The 24,297-nt window shown below is 32.7% G+C and overlaps 1 protein-coding gene across 1 annotated transcript; it reads right to left on the bottom strand.

The window, feature by feature from the left end:
- Positions 1–14,270: 14,270 nt before the first annotated feature.
- Positions 14,271–22,058, bottom strand: NFD1 (Ribosomal protein L21). Its single transcript, XM_028226944.2, has 5 exons — positions 21,379–22,058; positions 21,181–21,261; positions 16,052–16,153; positions 14,908–14,982; positions 14,271–14,789 (listed from the first exon to the last, which is right to left on the bottom strand). Exons 1-5 carry the CDS (start codon positions 21,859–21,861, stop codon positions 14,670–14,672), a joined length of 861 nt encoding a protein of 286 aa, XP_028082745.2. The 5' UTR covers positions 21,862–22,058; the 3' UTR covers positions 14,271–14,669.
- Between the last annotated feature and the right edge of the window lie 2,239 nt (positions 22,059–24,297).

The following is a 24,297-nucleotide window of genomic DNA, read 5'->3' as shown; positions in this document are numbered from 1 at the left end:
TCGCAAAACCACTCTTAGGTGAATTCCAAATAATCACAAATAAATAAGAGGAAAAACATTACCAAATAGATGAACAAAAAATCTTCGAAACAGAATGTAGAAGATCCAAAATAATAGACCCAAAATCTAAATCAAACTGGCATCACATCAGAGATGCTATGGTTCAAGAACAAACCCTTGGAAATTGAATCCATCCGGCAACCATTCTCTCACCAAAAAGTTACACCCGAAGCACTATCTCCCAGGAATCAATTTGCTACTGCTACCTCTTCGGATGACCATAACAATATATATATATATATATATATGTTGAGTCTTGGGTTTTTTTTTTTTTTTATTTTATCAAACCCTAACTGTTACCAAATTGAATTAGATCTCTAAAAATTAGATATAATATATTAAAATATATTATACCTAAGCCAAACCAAATTAAAATTCTTTGACAAACCAATTGGGTTCCAAACTCCACTAAGGAGGTAGACCTAACAATTCTCCCCCTATCGACTTATGTGGAGACATCAACCATACCTGCCAAAGTTTGACACTTCAAATGTTTGTCCCTCGAGAAAGTCTTAGTCAACATATCCGAAATATTGTCATCCGTGTGAACCTTTTTGAGTTGCAACAATTTCGAATCTAACACATCACGAATCCAATGGTATCTCACATCAATGTGTTTCGATCTCGAATGAAAAGTAGAATTTTTGCTCAAGTGAATAGCACTTTGACTATCACAATAAAGCACATACCTTTCTTGCTTCAAACCCAACTTTTGCAAAAATTTCTTCAACCATAACTCTTCTTTGCAAGCTTCCATAATGGCAATAAATTCAGCTTCGGTAGTTGAGAGAGCAACACATTTTTGTAATTTAGATTGCCATGCCACAGCTCCCCTTGCAAAAGTCATCAAATACCCCGAAGTAGATTTTCTAGAATCATTATTACCGGCCATGTCAGAATCTGTGAACACATCAAGTATCGGCTTACTATCCCCAAAACACAAACACACCTTCGAAGTCCCTCGAAGATATCTAAGAATCCATTTTGCCGCTACCTAATGTTCTTTACCCGGATTAGAGAGAAACCGACTCACCACACCAACGACGTGAGCAATATCCGGCCTTGTACAAACCATGGCGTACATCAAAGAACCAACTATTGAAGCATAAAGAATTTTCAACATCTCTTCCTTGTCTTTCTCACTTGTAAGACATTGATTCGAACTAAGCTTGAAGTGACCCGCAAGTGGACAAGCAACTGGCTTTGCTTTATTCATGTTGAACCTCTCAAGAACTTTCTCAATGTAGCTTTCTTGAGACAACCAAATCAGTCCCTTTTTGTGATCACGAACAATTTTCATATCAAGTATTTGGTTTGCTGGTCCCAAGTCTTTCATAGCAAAAAATTTACTCAACTCTAATTTCAAACTGTTAATCATAGTAAAATCTTGACCCACAATTAACATGCCATTAACATAAAGAAAAAGAATAATAAATTTACTATTTGAAAATTTTTTCACAAACACACAATGGTCCGAAATGGTTTTAGAAAAACCATTATTCATCATGAAAGAATCAAATTTTTTGTACCATTGCCGCAGAGCTTGTTTGACACCATACAAACTTTTTTTCAATTTGCAAATAAATTTCTCTTTCCCTTTTTTCACAAAACCTTCCGGTTGCTCTTTGTAAATTTCTTCTTTAAAGTCACCATGAAGAAATGCGGTCTTCACATCAAGTTGCTCAACTTCAAGGTTCATACTTGCAGTCATGCCAAGTACAACCCGAATAGAAGACATCTTCACAACCAGCGAGAAAATCTCATCAAAATCAATACCTTTTTTTTGCCCAAAACCCTTCATAACAAGACATGCATTGTACCTCAGATTCTTGCTATCATTCTTCAATTTGAAAACCCACTTATTTTTCAGAATTTTCCTCCCCTTAGGCAACTTCACTAAATCATAAGTGTGGTTTTCAAGCAATGAATTTATCTCCTCTTCCATGGCCTTTTTCCAATCACCGTTCTTTGCATGCTCAATTGCTTCTTGGTAGCTCTCCGGCTCCTCTTGATCAGAAATCAACACAAACTCATTGGGAGAATACTTTCTCGAAGGTTGTCGATCCCTTGTAGATTTCCTCAACTCAAGTTGTGGTGGTGGTTCTTGAATTGGATGTTCTTCTTCAATTTCTAGCTCAAGTTCATTAGGATTAGTATCATCCTCTGTATCTTCAATAGGTGGTTGCACATCTGCCCCATTTTCATCATCCACCGAAGATGAAGGAGATGGATCCATGTCAATGAGATCACTATTTTTTGGCTCCGGTTGATCACCTTTGCCAAAGTCTTCAATTGTTTGGTCTTCAAGAAACACAATATCACGGTTTCGAATAACTTTTTTGTCGACCGGATCCCACAATCTATAACCAAACTCATCACGCCCATAGCCAAGGAAAATGCATTGTCTTGACTTGCTATCAAGCTTGGACCTCTCATCCTTTGGAATGTGAACAAAAGCTCGATAACCAAACACTCTCAAGTGCTCATAAGATACATCTTTGCCGGTCCAAACTCTTTCAGGAACATCACCATTCAAAGAATAGGAAGGAGACAAATTGATCACGTCAACCGTTATCTTCATTGCCTCATCCCAAAAGGATCTTGGCAATTTAGCTTGTGAAAGGAAACGCCTTGTTCTTTCCATAATGGTGCGGTTTATCTTCTCGGTAACACCATTTTGTTGAGGAGTCTTCTTAACTGTCTTTTGGTGCCGAATACCTTGGCTACGACAATACTCATCAAATGGCCCAATGTATTCACCACCATTATCTGATCGGATACACTTCAATTTCTGCCCTGTTTCTCTTTTAACCATGGCCTGAAAATGCTTAAATACTTCTAGAACTTGATCTTTAGTTCTTAGTATAAAAGCCCAAACTTTTCTTGAATAATCATCAATGAAAGTAACAAAATAAAGTGCACCACTATATGTTCTAACTTTTAAAGGACCACAAACATCTAAATGAATCAACTCCAAAACATTTTCTTTTCTAGAAGTAACATTTTTATGAAAAGAAACTATATGTTGTTTACCCGCCAAGCAATGAACACAAGTTTTGAGATGTGTACCTTTCAAACCGGGTAGAAGCTCTTTCTTGAACAAAACTTGCAGCCTCTTTTCACTCATATGGCCAAGCCGTTTGTGCCACAATTCGGTAGACGTATCATCTTCAATTGCATTGACAACACTTTTACAAATTTTTCTTTACATCGAATAAAGTGTATGAGTCTTCTTACACTTAGCCACCACCAAAGAACCCTTTGTGAGCTTCCATATTCCATCACCAAATTTGTTATTGAAGCCTTCATCATCTAGCTTCCCAGTAGAGATCAAATTGAGGCGAATATCGAGAACATGCCTCACATCTTTAAGCAACAACTTGTAGCCCAAATTTGTTTCCAAGCAAACATCACCCATGCCAATAATCTTGGACAAACCTTCATTACCCATTTGAACGGAACCATAATCTCCTTTGGTGTAGGTAGTGAAGAAATCAACTCGAGAAGTCACATGAAAAGAAACACCGGAATCAATCACCCAATTACTCTCTTGGCCCACAAAATTGATACAATCATCTTCACAAACGACCATGAGATCATTGATAGTAACTGCTGTTGTGTCTTCTTACTTCTTATCCACGCTTTTGTCACGCATTTTCTCCTTGTTCTTGAGCTTTCGACATTCTTGCTTCATGTGCCCTTTCTCATGGCAATAATAGCACTCAATGTCTTTCTTTGAAAAAACACTATCTTTTGATTTGTCACGACTTTAATCATGACCATCCCCCTTGTTTTGCTTCGGCCTCTTACACCAAATGCTTCTGAATGAAAGGAACCCGCTGATTTTCTTCTAGTTTCTTCATTCAACAAGCTACTAGTGACTTGGCCCATTGTGACAACTCCATCAGGTGCCGAATTACTAACTGTCACAACCAAAGTCTCCCAACTTTCGGGCAAAGAACTAAGTAGCATCAAAGCCTGCAACTCATCATCAAAAATAATTTTCATAGAAGCAAGTTGGTTAACAACACTCTTTATTTCATTTAGATGTTCCGAAATAGGGCTGCCTTCTTTATATTTTAAATTAACCAACTTACGAAACAAAAAAGCTTTATTTGTGGCTAATTTCCTATCATAAAGACTCTCTAATTTTTTTCATAAATCATGTGCCGAAGTTTCAGTAGCAACATGATGAAACGCACTGTCATCAATCTATTGACAGATAACACTAACGGCTTTTCGATTAAGCCTATTCCATTCATCATCTTTTATACCTTCAGGTTTGCCACTATCACCCTCAATAGGTCCATACAAATCTTTACAAAATAATACGTCCTCCATTTTAGTTTTCCAAGTTGCCCAATTGCTTCCATTGAAGCTAGACATACGACCCACATTCCCCTCCATTGATTTACACAAATAAATAAACTCAAATAAACCGTATGCTCTGAAACCAGTTATTAGGGAAAATCTATGATTCCCCACAAGTAAATCAATCAATGGGAATAAAAATTAATGCGGACAAATTAAATCAAAAGCAACACAAGAATTTTTACGTGGTTCTCTCAATGTGAGGTACGTCCACGGGATCGAAATCCGATTCCACTATCAACCAAAAAATTTCCAAACGATTACAAACGAGACACGAATGGTCTCACAAAACCACCCTTAGGTGAATTCTAAATAATCACAAATAAACAAGAGGAAAGACCTCACTAAATAGATGAATAAAAAATCTTCGAAACAGAATGTAGAAGATCCAAAATAATAGACCCAAAATATAAATCAAACTAGCATCACATCAGAGATGCTATGGTTCAAGAACAAACCCTTGGAAATTGAATCCATACAGCAACCATTCTCTCACCGAAAAGTTACACCCGAAGCACTATCTTCCAGAAATCAATTTGTCGCCGCTACCTCTTCGGACGACCATAACAATATATATATATGTTGAGTTTTGGGTTTTTTTTTTTTATCAAACCCTAACTGTTACCAAATTGAATTAGGTCTCTAAAAATTAGATGCAATATATTAAAATTTATTATACCTAAGCCAAACCAAATTAAAATTCTTTAACAAATCAATTGAGTTCCAAACTCCACTAAGGAGGTATACCCAACACTTTTAAGGCAAAACTTTAGTAACTAAATTGATTGTTTCGTTTTCAACAAAGGAAGGATTAAAAGCAATCTCGAAAGAGAGAAAAGAAGAAGAAGAAGGGGAATGGGTGTTAGAGATTTACTATCCCATAATCTTTCCCTCTATCCCTGATACACTCTCAATCACACGATATAATGGGAATTTCGAATCTCGTGAATCTCAAGTTAAAATCGTATGTGCATTAGAGACAGAAGAACAAAGATTTTGGAAAATAAAGAATCCAGTGCTAGGAGGGTGGACATTATTTTCTTAAAATGCTTTTGTAGGCCAAACAATGTCATATACATACACGTGTGCACAATTGATCAAGATTGTTAATTTGATAACTTTACATGATCTCACTTCTAATTCATGGTTAATTTAGTTCTAGAGGATATCCTTTATGCATTTTGGCTATTTACCCACTTTAAACAAATTGATTCGCATAATCTGTCATGTTCATAATCTTTGCGTCATTTCTTAAATAGTCTCTCTACATTTCCAAGAAGATTACGCACATTTGACATCGTTTGAATTTCGCAGTGACATGAGCAATAACCTTCTAAGAGAACCAATGAAATTAGTAGTTGTACCAATGTTTGTGTAGTTCCCCCAACTTCACATGCACCATATGGACCACATATTCTTTTGTATACACAAATAGAACTTTGGTAACACAAATCTTGATTGATTGGTTTATTTTCAATAAAGGATTAAAGCCAATCATTTAGAAAGAAGAGGGAGGGAGAGCGGGCCATGGATCTACTATCCTCAAAATTCGTGTTCCTCTATCCAATATACTCCTAGATTCATTATGTGATGAAAATTTAGAAAAATATGGGAATCTCAAGGCACAATCATATGATTAAGAATGTACTAAGGACATAAGAATAGAGATTTTAGAAAACAGAAGATCTCGTGCTAGGAGAGGGGACAATGTTTTCTTAAAATGCTTTTGTAACCTTGTTTCATCCATGGCCAGTGCATGCCCTAGACAACTTGACTACCAAATTCAAAAAGAACGGGTATTATTGCTTTGGTATATAATAATCAAGTAAAAGGGCATTAACATATATTATTCTTCTTTTGGGTGCAGTCCAGAGTGACTTGGTTTTAATAGCACTATGGCACTACAGTTGGAATGACAAAACACACTACAAAAAGTTTGTTTGCCTGTGAAAATGACTTTTTCCTAACTCTCTTTTGCACTTCGATAAACAAAGATCGAGGTTATTATTTGTTTTTTTATTTTATCTTTGTTATTGGGTGGATTACAAAGATGAAAGTGCAGTTCTTGTAGCTTTTTGCAGATTGCACTTTGTTATGTATATGTCTTGAATCTGAGTCCAAATTCCAGTGACCTTTGGTGTCCATCACCCATCTTCAGCTTTGGAGGTGACTCTGTATGGTGCTTATATCCTTTTTTTTTTTTTTAATCTTAAAAATTTGTATAAGAGTGTATAGTGCAACTGCTGTTTACAGTTTATGAAGAAAAAATAACTTAAATAAATTGAAAAAGTTAGTTATTGGGAAGTAAAGAGGAATGGTTTTCGTTTCTATTTTTTTATTATCAACTTTTAACTTGTAAGAAATTGTACCAAACAGGTCCAATAAATTATTTGAGCTAAATGTCAGGGGAGAATTTTAAATAGAGAAATAGTAAATGAGAATTAATTTCAAATTAATAGAGGTGGAAGTGAGAACAAGAGTTGTGTCATGAAGCATATATACCTTTTACTTGCATTAGGGTACAACTCTCACTTGCATTCTATGAATTTGAAAATGCTTTCTCCATTTGTCATTTATATGAAATTCTCCCAAATTTCAATCAAATTAAGAAAAAAAAAATCACAATACTATTCCCTAATAAGTACTACCTTTTATGTTCAATATGAATGGCAAGAGCTTAAATAATGTAGCTTTTGGTAGGGTTGAAACTTGAAAGTGTGTCAACCCTAGGTAGATAGTGCTTTTATATGTAGGTGATTCAATGAAGCAGGTAATGCCGGATTCAATGAGCCACCCATTGTGAAATATAAAATATTTTAATTTCTTCTATATTTTTCTCTTGTAGAGGAGGATTGGGGAATAAAATGTACAAGGGTCCATTTGATTTATGTTTAGAATTATAATTTGAGTGTGAAATTATGATTTAAATGTGGAGTTGTAAGTCAAGTTTTGAAAAAAAAAAATTTATTTGGTTATAAATTTTGAAAAGAGTTCTGAATTTTTAAATTTTGAATTTTGAAAAGAGTTTTGAATTATATTTTGAGTTATATTTTGAAATTTTTTGGATTTATTTCATTTTTAATATTTAAAATGTTTAAGAAAATTTTATTTTTTTATTTTAAATATATAATTTGTATTTTAAATATATTTTAATTTTTAATATTTTATTTTTTTAATATTTTAAACTCAAAACACAACCCTACACTCAAATCATAACCAAACACATAACTCAAAACTCAATTCAAAAACTATTTTCAAAACTCATAATCAAACACGTAATTCAAAATTTAATTCAAAAATTCTTTTCAGAACTCATAACCAAACTCTTTTTAAAATTTTATCAAAAAAAATTTACATTTTTTTATTTTGCTCTTTAAAATTATTTTTTATTTTATTTTTTTGAATTTTTTTTTTCAAAATATTTTTATTTTTTTGAAAAATAATTTTTGTTATTTTTTTTAGTATTGGCCAAATAATTTGTTATGATTTAGATATTTATGGTGATCCAAATTTTTTTAAATTTTAAAAATAATTAAATATTTAAAAAAAGTAAAAATATCTAAAAATATTAAAAAAATAAAATAAAATATTTAAAATAAAAAAATAGTTAAAATAAAAATTATATATTAAAATAAAACTATTAATTTTTTAATTTTTTTTAAATATATAAAAAAATATACAACTCAAATATTTAAAAAAATACAATGCATAGTGCACATTAAAAAGATACAACACAAAACTTTAAAACTATTTTCAAAACTCATAAACAAACAATTTTTTTTTTTTCAAAACTCAATGCAAAACTCTTAAGTTGAGTTGTGTGTTTGGTTATGAGTTTTGAAAATATTTTTTTAATTGAGTTTTGAGTTGTGCGTTTGGTTATAAATTTTAAAAAAAGTTTTGAATTTTTTTTTATTAGAATCACAATTCCAAAAAATAAACCAAACGCAACCTAAAATTTTTAATGTTAGATATATAGCATAAACTTTTTAACCTTTCAATCATCACTAGCTTCATGTATTTTGAGTTTGAAGCTACTCCATATGTGTACATGACTACAAAAGTTTACATCTTTCTCTTTTCTCAAACACATGCACACAAATACTTGATTAACACAAATACTTGATTAATCAAATGTTATACACACAAAGTGATAGCCACATTCATTAAAAGAGTTCATTGAAATGTTTTCCACCAAGTTTATTTATGTTAAGTGGTCAAAATAAAAGTATTGTCCTTTTTACAAGAAATTTTCATATAACCGTCACGTTTTTGAATAAATGTAGAGTCAATAGGCTGAATAAATCATGAGATATAATGAGTTCTCCTATTATGGCAAACACAACATTTTATACTTAAATCATCGCCTCCAAACTCATCTCCTCTACAATAATTATAGTTCTTGCAAATGGCTATTTTTCATCAACTTTCTTAGTTTGTAATTCCTTCAAGAAAATATCCTATTAAATTCTCATGTTAAATGCCAAAAAAGAAAGTGTAGGCTCCCTACTGCATGCAACTAAACAAAAACTTCCCTCTTTCATGTCATTGACGATACGCCACACACAATGCATGGATTGATTATCAAACTGACAAAAATATTTTTCTGTCTGTGAGTATCTCATCAGTATGAATAGACAATAAAATGAGCTTTGAAACATTAGAAATAAGAAAATCCTCAGAGTAGCTTGACCAATGAATGTGGATTCAAAATAATTCAAACTTCCACTACTATGCATAAAGAATGAGAAAATTTGGTGGAAAGGACACCCCATTTCTTGTTTTACAGAAGTGGGTTCACTGGTTCTAGGGTGAAGAACTAGTCAGTCATTTCATCAACCAGTCCTGCTGGAGATCCCTAGTGGGGATGACCCCCAGCACCCCCACCTCCACGTGGGGGCAACAAGTGAAACATCCAAAAAAATAAAATTATGGACCAATGAAAAAACAGTAGGGGTGGTGGGGTCACCCCCACTGGGGGTCTGAGGCAATATTCTTTCATCAACATCCCACAAAATATTCTTGTGCCCATCAAATTATGATCATTATGTATTAAATTTCTTTTTTCTTTATATATATATATATATATATATATATATGTATATTTAATTGTCACATTGTATAAACTGTGCCAAGCCATTGAATGAGATGATCACAAAATCTAATTGATTATAACATGGCCACAAGCATAGGTAGGGAACAAAATAAAGTTAGTCAACTCTTATCACATCATATTGACGAGTCCTTCATTTCTGCAGCCAACCGTTTTTATTTATAGGGCAGTTACTCAGCATTGTTCGTGGCATTGATATGATAATGTCACAAAATATATTCTTGACTCATGTGGGATCCACACAAAATCGATGGATTCCAAAAAAAATAAAAATGAAGATGTGTTTATGACATTGCACAAATGAGACCGAATTACTTTTTCTTCTTATCCACTTTTTCAAATTTGTGGGCATTGTTTGTTGATGGTTCATTTTTGAATATGCTAGGAGAATATTTTGTAGACAAAGAGAGTCTAGCAAAAGATACAGCATTAGATACAAAGCCAAATGTACATGCTAGACATACTCCCTCTAATCACAAAATTATTCAATTGTTTTAGAGCATTATTCTGACATATGCATATACTGCTCCCAACCTATAAAGCGTTACAAGAGGGATAGATGAACCGATCTTGTCTTCTATCATGTCGATAAGGTGAATTAAATCGGTTTTACCTATCTTGTGACTACTATTTTTATTGATCCAAGATTATCAGCATGTTAAGTTGATACCCCAAAGCTAAAGAGCTTTTGATGAACATATATATATATATATATATATATTTTTAAACTTTACTTGTACGATACAATTAAAAAAAGAAGGATGAAGGAATTGAACTAGGATATTCTCAATTTTGGCTCTCTCCCTCATAGATATGTTTTAAAAAAAGGTGAATTGTACACCTAGGTATATGAAAGTGGATCATAAATCCAATATATAAACCGCGAAAGAGTATGTATTTTTTAAACTATGCCAAAAGTAAAGGGAGTTATAGCCCACTTGTAACCTTGGGTATAATTTTTGTTTAATGCAACAAAAGTTTTTGCAATAATTTTGTGGCGGTTGATTAAATAAATTTTGATTGCATTATAAACCACTAAGACAACCTAATTGTGTTTGAGTTAGATTGCATTTCCTACTAATGCACTTTACTTCAAAAGCATTACTAAAAATTGACCTAATTGTGTTAAGTTAGATTGCATTTCCTACTAATGCACTTTCCTTCAAAAGCATTACTAAAAATTGACAAGTCTTTGTAACAACGACGACATCATTAAAACATCAATAATTATACGATGTTAAAAAATATAACCATGCATGACGATCTAACTTGTTTAGATTGCAATCATGCAGTGACAGAGTCGGGATTTTAATTCAAAGGGACAATAGTAAAGTAAAATATTATGTCTATAATAATATTACCCACCCCGTCGTGTTTCGACCCTAACAAACTTAACCCCATTTCTAATCACGACATTGATTTAGATTGTAATTTTCGTCTCCAAACATAAGCAAATATTTTATTGTGAGATTTCATCCAAAAACCAAGTAATCATTTTACATATTTGTACATATATTCATCGCAGAAGGGAGAAAAAATATCAATAGGAACAAATTAGCAACTATTATAAAAAAAGAATAGAATATAAAAATTTAAAGGTAGACTTTATAATATCGTAAAGGTGATTTCTCTCATAAAATAAACATTTGAATAGTGCAAATTATAAGAACTATTTTAAAATAAAGAAAAAATATAAGAGTATATATTCAAATTTAAAGGGGACAAATTGAAAGAACTATTCATAAACCTATACTAAAGCATACAATTTAGAAAGTTGAGGGGCATGTCTCTCCTGGACCCATGCTCCCTCCATCCCTGCAACCATGGTGTGTGCATGCACAGACTCGCACAATACCCAATTACACGAATATGCGGGGGGGAGAGAGAGAGAGAGAGAGAGAGAGAAACGCATTTACTTTAATAAAGAAGATTTGGAGTGGAAACAAAGATTATAGTGTGCATAACATACAAAAATGTATTACTCAACATGTATTAAAATAATTGATGGAAGTAGAAATCTGATTAATGAAGATTTATATGGTGTTTGTGTGAGGTGTAGAAAGTGTGGAGGGACTATTATGACAATGAATTCCATTAACATAATCATATTTAAAACACAAGTGGGAGCACTCAAATGAGCTTTAGAATAAAGTGTTAATGCATAGTTAGGTTTGGGTTTTGGGGGGGGAGGGGGGGCAGGTGGCACAGAAAGTGAGTCCACTTATAAGTAGCACTTATGCTGTGTTTGGTTGAAGTTTTTGATGTGGGATTTGGAAAAGGAATGAGAAATGTAATCCTATTTATGTTTGGTTATAATAAAAAATATATGGGAAAAGAAAGGGGGTGAGAAATAAATAAAGAAATAGGATATCTTTTAGGACATCAATTCTATTTTATAACCAACACAACCAAACATAGTTGGGATTTGGAATTCTATTAATTCTTTCTCCTTTTCCTTTCATTTCCATTTCCCTTTCCATTTCCCTTCCCAAATCCCCCAACCAAACACAGCGTTAGAGTTTGTGAAAGGTTGGATATTCTTCATTTACAAAACTTAAATTTGAAGTTCTTCAACAATCCATATATGTAAAGGTGCAGAGAGAGAGGAAAAATCTACAAAGGTGGACATGTTGGGCCCCACCACATGGCCTGTAAACAAGTTCCATCTGTACATGTCAATGGATGACACTATATATAACCCAAAGGAGGGATAAGGGGGTATGCAACCATAACATAATTTTGATAGTGGAGAGGGAAGCAAAATACTAGTATAACATAATTTTGATAGTTGGTTATAAAGATGCATAGAAATAGTCAAAACAAACTAAGTTATTCGAGTTTAATCTATATTTGATTCAACTCGTTAAAAATTCATTCAATACATTAGTTATGCAAATGAATCAAACTTAAACATATTTTAAAACTCGTTAAGTTTTGAAGCTAAATTAGAACAATCTATTATTTGGCTCAATAAGAATATAAGCCTAGTAAAAAAACTTTGAACATGTTATTAAAACTCGTTAAGTTTTCAAGTCCAATTTGAACAACTTATAACTCAGCTCAACTCAACTTATTTGTAGCCCAATCAGGAGTGAGGTTGCATATACCTATCTCTTTTTTCTCTTCCCATCTACATTTACCATGTTGCTTAGAGACGAAACCGTGTAGCGAGTAAATTCCAAAAATTAACATATCTGCCATACACACTGAAGCTTGATGAATTTGAAATTGTGGGTAGATGAGTTGCAGAAGGCAAATGACAAATATGGTGTAGTGGCCAAAAAGTGAAAAGACTCATCCAAATCAAGTTGAGAGTCCACCAAAGATATATGTGTGTGTGTGTAGTAATATGCTTAATTATTAAAAAAGTTTCCTAGTTAATGGGGACGATTGATGGGACTATCTCACACTGTTTCTAGTAGAAGATGATCAAAGATGGGATGCTAGGTCATTGTCTCTATCCAAATGTTTCAAATTCAAAGAGTGTTCAAGAAACCAAAAATAAAAATAAAAACATGTGTATGATAAAGAAAAGTCTGGAGAAGGAATACCCTTAAGTTGCTGATGCCGATTCCGATTTTTGTTTGGGAGCTTCTATTTGCAAACACCATTTCCTCTTTATTCCCACTTAATGAATAATATTTTTATTACAATTTTATCCTAATATGAAAATACAATAATATCCTCATCTTCTTCCACCACTACCTTCCGTTACTAGAGCCACAATTCCTTTCTGCCGTCGACTCCCAGCCAACCCCTTTCCATCACTTCTCAATCACAAACCTTCCATGAACTCTCCTTTGCCAAAAAAAACCCCAGCTTTGTAACCTCCACCTCTGTGAATCCCTCTTAACACCGTGTGAACCTAATTCTGCAAACCCAAATGGGTTCAATGGTTGGTATTCAACAAAGCCCTATTGGTTCGGTAGTTGGTATTTGAACAAAAGTCAATGGTTCGATGGCAGATTTCCGAATGGCTGCAATTTTTTTGACTCTAGTAGTCTGAATGGTAAAAAATTAAGTCATTTTCCAAAATCTAACAAAAGAGAAAAGCCGTGATGGAAGGGAAAGGGTGAAAGGGAGCGGCAATTTGCAGATTGAGTCGTTTTCTCTAATTTGCAGATTGAGCGAAAAGCTGTAAAAAATTGAGTCGTTTTCCCAAATCTAACAAAAGTTGTTTTTTTCCAAATGTGAAGATTTCTTTCAATGATTCACGTGATTTTGTTCAATGCTCTTCAAAGCCAATGCTTCAATGAGACGTCTTCAATGGATGGATGAAGCTTTTGGAGACTAATGGTAGAGTGTGAGAGATGAGTGTGTGTGTGTGTGTGTGTGTGTGTGTGTGTGTGTGTGTGTGTGTGTGACAGGTCTGTTTTGTGTGTTTTCTGAGAGGGTGTGTGCATGATTTACATATGAGGGTAGATGTGGAATAAGACGTGTGTGGAGTGAGCAAAATAAATTAGGATTAATTTTTTAAGTGTGTGTATTGAGAAGGATGTGCACTGCACTAAGAGGAATGAATGTGTGCAAATAGAAGCTCTCTTTTTGTTTGTACACTAACACTAGATATAAGCATTGCCTCATTCATCACACACAGAAGTTGGGGCACAATGGAGATTTAAACTAATTAATATTTTTCTATTCAAAATTCCCAAATGAACAAAGCCATTACACAATAAACAATTGAGCAAATTCTGAGACCACAAGAACACAAAAACAGACCTAGTGCTGTAAAACTAAAACATTATTCTATTTCAGCAGGGGGGAAAAACCAATGCTCAAAGTTCCATGAATTGCGCATTTGCACAACGAAATACAAACAAGTATCATTCAATATATTCAACCCTACAACAGAATTGAGAAATATTTGCCTAATATATATTACACATTAAAATAGACATTGGCAAAACTGGAAGGGGAGCATGGTCATTTAAAGAGCCTCTGAGTAAAAAACTTGAAGTTCTAGTAATATATAGAAACCATGGTTTTAAATACCAGTATCGAGATGTATCGGTATTAGTGATACGGACATATATCAGTAACAGAACTCCAAAATCCTGATACGCAACTGCCGATATTTAAAACCCTGAGAGAAACTATTGCTAATGGGTAAAAAAATCCTCTCCTAAGCAGCAACAGCTACCTTTTCTAGCTTCTTAACAGATACCTTTTCCGTCTTACCAGCTACCGTCATTTCTGGCTTTTCAAGTCCTCGAATATCAGTTATCCTCAGCTTCGTTAGTTCCTAAAAAGACAATCAGATGTTAAGCACGATGAAACAACACTTCTCTCTCTCTCTCTCTCTCTCTCTCTCTCTCTCATCTTTCTGAATGCAGCAAATCAAATTTGTTAATCTGAATTACCTGCCGATGCCCTTTGGTTCGGCGATAGTTCTTCCTTCTCTTTTTCTTGAATATAATTACTTTGGCATCTAAGGCCTGGGAAAAAAAAAAAAAAAAAAAAAAAAATTGAAATAAGTGCACTGATAGGCAAATCAAATGTACAAACAATATATTACATTTTAACTAATTGAAGCCTCCATGCCAATTATGTAATGTGCCAATCCAATATGTATAGAGCTACAATATTAAGAGAAAGAAAAGTTATAGGCTTATATCAGAGAAATTTGTTCCTATGGTGCTTTTGCCATAATAGACGGTGTTCCACAGACAGTCAATCTGCAATGTAGCTTACAGTTGACATAAGATCAACAACAACATGAACAATGGCAGTATCTCTATTTTTCTTGACTGATTGAGCTAATTAGTGGCACTAAAAAAAAAAGGTAAATTCCCACAGAGCTTTCTGGGTTGCCTGGTAGGGGAAAGGGCCCTGAAAATATAAATTAATAGGTCATGTTGTGTATAATGGGGATACGCAATCAAGATTTCAAGAACTGTATATCCCAACATTAAAAGACAGCAACCCCTATTACTTACAGCTTAAAAACTCTAAAAACCTATTCAATCATCTTTTAATATGCAATGCTTTTATGAGACTGTTTTGTGCCTTGGCAATTCAGTGTTCATTTTATCTCAATCTAAACTCTTATAAGTTCATTGTTCCCACTAGAAAGGTCCATGAGAACAGGCCTTCAAATATCAATTTAATAGAAGTTTTGTTTTATTTCAAATATGTCATCACCATGCAACTGTAAAACCTTCAACTCACAATAACACCTTTGCCTGCTTTAGGAAATTGTATACTTAGAACAGTTGAACCATCATAAGAAGCTAATATGTCAATTATTTGGGGATTGCCAGAACATGCACGTCAATTTATGGCTTATAAAAATTTTCCACTCATCCATACAGTAATTTCATATCAGAGCTAAAATCACAAGGCAAAGTTATCAACAACATTTTTTCAAATTTCTCTAGTTTTTTTTTTTTTTGCCATCTCCAAAAGCTCTACTCAATCAGATATTGGATGTACTTCAATTTTTTAATGGGAAGAAGAAAACATGATTTTAGCACAATAAACAAGCATATCAAATAACGCTCTTACATGCTCCTCAACAACTGCATGAACTGCAGCATCAGGCAATATGGGCCTGCCAATGATGGTCTGACTCTGTGAACCTAGCATGAGAACCTTGTTTAAAATCAGCTGCAATACAACAGGTAGAGAATTATAAATGGAAAAGATATTACATTTAGTCCAAGTAAAAGTGAAGAAATAACCACCAAACTACAGAAAACAACAGCAATAAGATTTAAGGAAGGACAAAGGCAAAGCATTTACAAAGCAAACTAATTCAAACAGATATGCGACAGCCAAAAATTAAATAAATAAAGCAAAAATGAAAACATAAACAACAACATCCATCACCGCCAAGACCACAGCAACACCAATGGCAACAATGGTAATAACAAGAAAAGGAAAGACTAGTTCCAGCACACAGCTTATTATTAAAGACATACAAGGAGCAGTGTGATAAGTTAAAAACCTAACTGGACATTCAATTCTAACAAAAAAAAGTTAAAAACCTAACTGGACATTCAATTCTGAAAACATCCAATTTTGACTGCTTGTGATATTGTTCATTTTAACAACATCGATGCTTGATAACAGAGAGTACTGTCAAATCATAGACCAGAATCTTTTGTACTTCATCAAATATTACACAAATAATTGCCACATGATGGCTCACTACTCTCTGTGAAATGCCAACTGATATTTTCCACATGGACTGAACATAGCCAGTTGACTAAACACTGATAAGTGAAAATGTTTCTTTTTACACACACACACACACACAAAAAAAAAAATAGGTTTCAACCCAAAAAACTGTATAATACTTTTATTATTGGTGTTGTTTCTCCATTAAAGATAAGAAGCACAGACATGGGACACAACACAACAATTTTCAAAAAAAAATAAAATGCAAGGCATTAAAAGTGAGGGACATGCACAAAATATTTAGCATTTTATATTTATTATATGTCATATATATAAATACTTCATTCAAAGATAATAAGAAAAGAATACAACATAAGTTACACGACACTAATCTCTAAAGTTAAACAATCCGAAGTTAATTTGTTCATACTTATAGTGTGTTTTTTGTGTAATAGATGCATGTCCCGCTATTGTTTGAAGCATAAAAAAATAAAAACTAATAATAATGACACATTTGGTACTCTTCTTAGCTTTGGAGGATATAAGACAGAACATTTATTTTTTTATTATTTTTTTCTTTTTGATAGACAAATTGGTTAGAAAGGAGGGAAAAAAATTGCTAATGCATTTCTTCAATGTTCTTTCCATAAAACAAAAGTCACTAAGAATGAAATGCAAGCAATATTCGATAGAAGAAAGGAGCTTTGTTATCAAAATTTATGATTCACAGTTTCATTCAAGATTCATATACAGAGTGATGCAAATTTATGGGTGAATCTGTTTGGGGATATTCTATGATGCGATTTTTGGGGTGAATCTATTTGGGGATATTCTATGATGCAAATTCAGGGATGAATCTATTTGGAAATAGAATAGATGGTGAATCACATGATTCAAAATTCAATTTACGTTTTATGATTTATGCAATTCCTGAAACTATTGAATTCAATAGATCCTAACTCTTTTTTATCTCTTTTATTGGTTAAAAACAATAGAATACAATTTTTATGAGTGTTTAGTACAAAATAACCAATACTTATGCATAACTTGTTATTATTTTGGTGATCAAATAGTTTATAAGATTCAATTAGATATCATTTCGTCCTCATAAAAATGTCACAATATATCTTTTAAGGATGTTTAAAGCTAACACTCCATTTGGATTGAGAGGAGGGAGATTGAAGGACAATTTTAGTTATGAGGGGAAAGGAAGGCATGAGAGGGGTTTTGTGGGGGGTGGGGGGGGTGGTATTACAACTTTTGTTTGTTTAGACAATACTTGATTAAGGGAAAGAAAGAATTATCTTTCCATCCTCTTGTTTGGTTAAACAATAATTATAAAGGGAAGGGAGATGGGGGGTGGAGAGGTATTACAACTCTTGTTTGTTTAGACAATACTTGATTAAGGGAAAGAAAGAATTATCTTTCCTGGTTAAACAATAATTATAAAGGAAAGGGAGATGTATAAGTTAAATATGAAACGTTAAGTAATAAGTGTAGAGTATACTAGGTATTATCTTAACAATTTGGAGAATTATTAAACATAACATGAGTTAAGTACTCAACAGTTCAACAACTGCTTTTTTTCTTTTTTTAAATATAAAGGGTTCTCACTTACTCATTCTTCTTATTCTACCCTATTTATTCAGGGTTTCTAGCTCCATTTCTAAAATGTCAATAAAAATATATTTATGGTTTTTAAATAATGTTATAGTTGGTGGAAATTTGAACCCAAATATCTTGCTATGAAGGCAATGTCTTCCAAATTGGGTGGTGTAACCACATCCTTATATAAAAACTATCGTATAACAAGTGCCAAAATCAATTTTTTTTTTAAATTCATATATATGATACATCATTTTTTTATATCATCTATCTAATCATAAAACAATTCTTGATTTGGCTTAATTCACAATTTGCAAATTTAGGATTTTTACTCACGAGTCACAATATGATTGACAACTATGAAAGGAGTTAGGAAAGATATCAAGGCACCTAAACATTTCAATGGATTATTTTTTATGTTGTCCAACGACACTGAAAGGGGATGCCACCATATACAAACAACCATAACCTCAACCTCAACCTTAAATTGAAACTCAAATCGCTTATGCAACTCTTTCGTTACCAAAGATTCAACAAAATCCAAAAATTGATCAACAGGTGGGGTAGCAATCTCTATATGCCGACATACAAAAGAAACAAAAATACGCTGTTCAATTTATAAAAAGGTTCCCTTGCCCCCCCCCCCCCCCCGGGGAAAAAAAATAAAATAAAAAAAAAATAACCAACTATACCCCATCAGAAGATCTCTTGTTGTGCTCTACCCAAAGTCTTGATGTCAAGAATAAGGGAGGCAAAAACCAAGCTTTCTTTCTTCTCTTTCACACCATCACTCCTCTCCAACCATGAATAAAGCTCATCACAATACTACAATCCAAACATGCTTAAGATCAATACAAAGCTCCCTAGCAGCAAAATAATGTATGAGAATTAAAAAGGCAGTTGACTTCTGTATCATGTTTGTTCATACAACACCAACTCAACATTATATGTCTATGTTATCTGGAACGTGGATCGCTCCAGTACAGGGAATGGGAACAGGAACATCGTACGCCACATGCTCTAAAATGCAGTACGATAGAAGTCGACTTGTGTATATTTGCAAATTTAAGGTACTTTTAGAATAATTTTCTTTCAACTATTAGGCATCTAATAAAATTTAATTTTTCTTCTTCATGGAGCAAAACATTTATATGAGTACTATGACCCATTTTTTATGTTTTGTCTTGTCAAAACTTAAGTTACCTTAGATTTTAATTCATTATATTTGATTTTTCCTCCCAAAGAAACATTTAAAGAAATTTATTGAAAAAACTTTTGGAATTGTTTCAGATCGCTAAATTTACCGTTTTGGAACACAAGTATACCATATTTTGGAACGTGCGTATTGGTATGTAATTCACTAGGGTATTAGCATTTTCTGGTAATATAAGTCCTCTCCTTATAGAATAACCAAAAAGCATGAATTTTTCCACAAGCCGGAACCTCTATCACCCATCAAAACATTCTAGTAGGATGTCACTTCAAAACATCCCAACTAAGACTCTCTTGTCAAGCAAATTCAAAAAAATAAAAATACTACTACTTTGTTTTAAGGTAATATGTTTCCATATGAATTTTGGTATGTTTAGTTTTGAAGAAGGATTTCAATTTATTCAGTCTATTTTTCTTAATTAGAAACCAACAATAGGTATAAAAAATAAACAAGAAGAAAGTATTTCTTATTGATAGTGATAACTAATATCAAACTCATTACATATCCAAAGAAAATGTAAAATTCATTGCAAAAAATAAAATATGTTTATAACTTCATAAAGGCTTGTGATTCTAAGAGTTGAAACGTGTATTATTATCACTTGGCGAATTTGTGCAGAGAAAAAAAATTCATGGCTTTGATGGCCGCTACCGTTACACAACATCTCCATTACATGCCGAAACCGCATCGCCACCATGGACTACTGCCTATGAAAGCTGCCACCGTTATTTAAACCCTTGACTATCACGCTTAACAATCACAACTCATGACCCTAAAGTATTTATCACATTCACAATAAATTTTCTAAAGCCAAGATCTTTTCAAGACTCTTTGCTACTGAAGATGGATTAGTGAACATAAGGTAAGTAGGCAAGCTAGACAAAATGCACTTAGTCACATGAGTCTTTAGGCAAGCTAAACTAGATGCAATTAGTCACACAGACCCTGCCCTAAGGATGACCCCAAAGGCATGCCCAACAAGGATTGTTCATCTTGAACATTATCAACTCCTGGTCTCTATTTCTATCTGACAACCATCACCTTGAAAATATACTTCATCAAACAAAAAATGTAACATTTGCTAGCTACATTTATGCCCAAATTTGAAATCGCATTCACATTTGACAAGACAATGATGATGGCAATATACATCAACCTCTCCAATAACAAAAGGAAGACTTTGTTTGTACACAAATTCATATATTAACATCTCACTTAACAAAAAGAAGATGGTTTTATCCCTGTAACTGCATAGCATATGCATGTATATGTGTTGTGAGTATACATATATGTGCATAGACATACATATTTTAAATTGAGAGCTCACAAGCATTTGTCAAAAACACCAAAAAAATAAAATCCACTAACAAGGTCAAGAATAATTGATTATCTGAACAAAAATAAAAGCTAGCAAAAGAAGTCCTGTTAATAAGAGCAATTCTAGCTCTTCTTAATCATGATTTGTATTCAAGAGGTAACCTTTTGCTTATGATGGGTAATGTAATGACAAAATCAAACTGAGGAGTGTTATGCAATGAGCCATCAAACAAACAAGTGGTTACCCAGTTCAATTGTCATAACAAGTGTCTAGTTAAAGACTCTATACCACACAAGGCAAAAATGAAGGGTAGCAAAAACCATAGAAAACAATACCATCACTGTATATACATTGCAAGCAAATAGGATAGCAACTGACCTTGTTGTTCACTTCACAGAACTTCAATCTCTCAGTGTAAATGCAGTCCCCATTGCTCACCTTAAATTGGTGTGAACCAATCTACACGAATCATCAAAAAAACACATTAAGTACATAAATTCAATTACAAAAGCAAATTGTATTCAACACCAATCATCAATGTGCCTAGTTCAATCAAATCCGAACCAAGTATCGAACCTGAACAACAGCGAAAACCGGCTCGTAGGGCTTGAAAACCCTGTCGAAGCGCTCTAGAGGGCCAATCACTTTATACCCAATTGCTGCCGCCTCCTCCTCTTTCTCCTCCAACGTATACTCTCTCTTCACTCCACAATTCGATGCCGAAACACTCTCATCATCATCATCATCATCATCATCAACATCATCATCGTCATCATCAAAACCCTCTTTGTCATCGTCTTCTTCTTCGTTGTCGCTTCGCTGAGAAGAGAAACGACAAGTGGGTGTGAATTGTGAGTAAGAAATGGGTCTAAGATGGGTGAAAATGAGGTGAGATTTGGGGGAGAGGAGGGTTTGAGGAGAGAGAGGATTGGGTTGGATTAGGGTTTGGAGGAGGGCAGGGTTTAGGGATTTGAGAGATTGGAGATGAGATGGGTTTGATGAGTAGAGAATGGAAATGTAGTGGCGCGTCAGAGTGTGGAGGCAACGTCTATTCGCCATTGTTGTTGGGTTTGTGTTAGGGTTTTGAGGTTTTTGGAGTGTTCAGGTCAGTGAAGAAGACTAGATTCTCTGTTTGGTTAGATGGAAAATGGGTTTCGATTGCCCGAAATATCGGCTTGCTTTCTAAGACCAAAAATTTCGGTTAACAGTTATGTTTTTCGGGTATACAAAATAATTAGTTACACCTTAATTTTTTTTAAAAATAATTAGATATGAGTCATGATTGAAAAATAAATATCATAACTGAATATACAAAAATCATAAAAATAATATTATAATTAAAAAAAATTAGTTATAACTAAAGAAAAAAGATAACATAACTAAAAATATATATGGTATGGAGTGTGTATAACATAATTCTTTATTAAAATTATCAAAAATTATTCAAATTCTAATATTTTAAAATTCTAATTTCTTTTTCTTTCTCTTTTTTTGAACTAAAAAAAATGATGTTCTGACATGTCATCACTGCATCCGTGGATCCAGGTCGCAGGGTAGCAGATTGCCGACCTGATTTAATCCAACCCAAAGGAAAGGATCTATCACCGAGACATGAATAGAGCTCAACTATAAGTTAAAAAGAGCACAGGTTTCAAGAAAAGTACAGGCAGTCTCCAAAGCGAACTAGCTGTGAAGTAGCAGAATTCGTCTCTCTCAAAAATCAAACTCAAGTCACACCTATAAAGAGAGATGTCTTCTCCATTAAACCACCACTCTCAATAGTTCTAATTTAATCTTTTACTCATTCCTTGTTCAATCCTTTTTACTTAGACCATTGTCACTGTTATAGTCACCGTCTCTCCTTTTCGCGTCACGTATTTGGCTACTACACAATTTTCATTTTTTCTCCACATCATTGCCCTAGCTTCTGCTCCTTCTCATTCTTCTTATTCAAACCATATATTCGAGATCTTTCTTTCTGGCTCCTTTGGTTTGCGACAACTGGGAATCATTGAGGATAGAGGTTTGGGTAAATTGAAGTTCCAAAAAAGTCAATGAGAAAAATGGATGGTAAGTACATTGTGGAACAACTTAATAAAATCAATTGATAGTTTGATTTTTTCGATTGTTTTGACTCTTAATTTGTAAATCAAGATTATAATAAAAAAAATTAAATTTTTTTAATCCAAAATGAAACTGTACCCTAAAAAAAACTAAAAAAAGACATACAAAATTCAAATCAATTTATAGTTTGACCAGTTTTTTAACACCTTTATGCCATCATTATATCAATTTAAATGAAGGAAAAATTACATATAAGTGGTATTTTCAAAAAAATATTTATATACTCATTGGAAAGTTTATAATTTAATATTTTAATGTTTACAAAGTTTATTATTAATATGTAATTATTTTTAAAAAATTGGATTAAATTGATATTTTCCCATTAACTGAATCTCACAGCTTATATTTGTCATTAATACAATATTGACATTATATAATAAATAATAGAGTAATGCTATACATAAATAATAAATTTCTTTCATAAAATAAAATAAAAATAGTAAGGTTACATTAATAGATAAATATGAAACGTATGTATATGTCTCAGTGATAAGAAAAACAAATAACATTTTCAAGGTTGGTTTGTTAAAAATAAAAAAATTATTCAAGATCGGTTTAGGAATAAGTTATTTTAATAATTTTTTAATAAAAATATGAGTTAAAAAAATTAGGTATGTTTTGGATATTTTTTGATTTTTTTACTAAAAAAATGTATGAAAACAAAGAAGAAATAGAATATTTGACTTTTTGTATTCTTGAATTTTTTTTAATTTTTTAATGATTTTTAGCTACTATTTGATGCTACTAAACTTACCCTCACTCATGTACAACGTTTGATTTATGTCATAAAAGTATAAAAAATTCTATAATACACTAAAGAAATGGATGTACTATATGTTTAGTTATCATTTTTTTAATAATATTTATAATTATTGGTTATGATTAATTATGATTTAAATATGGCCTATATATAGAAATTAAAAATGGTTTGTAGAATGGATGGGTTGAATTTCTCTCAAATTCAGAAATTTAGAAGCCCATAAGCCCTACCACGGGTCCTATTCCGACAATTCCAACTTGTTTTTCATTTTGTAGAGCCTTCAATTATATTATACATAGAAAAAATTAAATCAATTAGATAATTGTAACTTTTTTATTTTATAACATTTGTTCATGAAAAAATAAACAAGTATGTTTTTAAAATAAATCATTCACTTTTTTAGAAATAAATACAATAAAATGAAAATGCTACACTTATCAAATTGACTTAATTTTTTTCGTACATAATATACATAAAAACATCATACAAAATGAACAACTCATATTATTAAATCGGACCATTCTGAAAGAAAATATATTATCAAAATAGAACTCATGAATAGAGAAGCCTAAAATATCAAGAAAAAATTATAATTAAGTGATATTTTAACA

The sequence above is a fragment of the Camellia sinensis genome, chromosome 9, assembly GCF_055761805.1.
Source record: "Camellia sinensis isolate YWXY chromosome 9, ASM5576180v1, whole genome shotgun sequence".
Classification (NCBI taxonomy): Eukaryota; Viridiplantae; Streptophyta; class Magnoliopsida; order Ericales; family Theaceae; genus Camellia; species Camellia sinensis.
This window is presented reverse-complemented; position numbering and strand designations above follow the sequence as displayed.

Coding starts and splice junctions, on each gene's coding strand:
- NFD1 (XM_028226944.2), bottom strand. CDS start 21,861: ATGGCGAATAGACGTTGCCTCCACACTCTGACGCGCCACTACATTTCC. Junction 16,154..21,180: donor TCTGTGAAGTGAACAACAAG/GTCAGTTGCTAT, acceptor GTTGTATTGCAG/CTGATTTTAAACAAGGTTCT. Junction 14,790..14,907: donor GAACCAAAGGGCATCGGCAG/GTAATTCAGATT, acceptor TTGTCTTTTTAG/GAACTAACGAAGCTGAGGAT.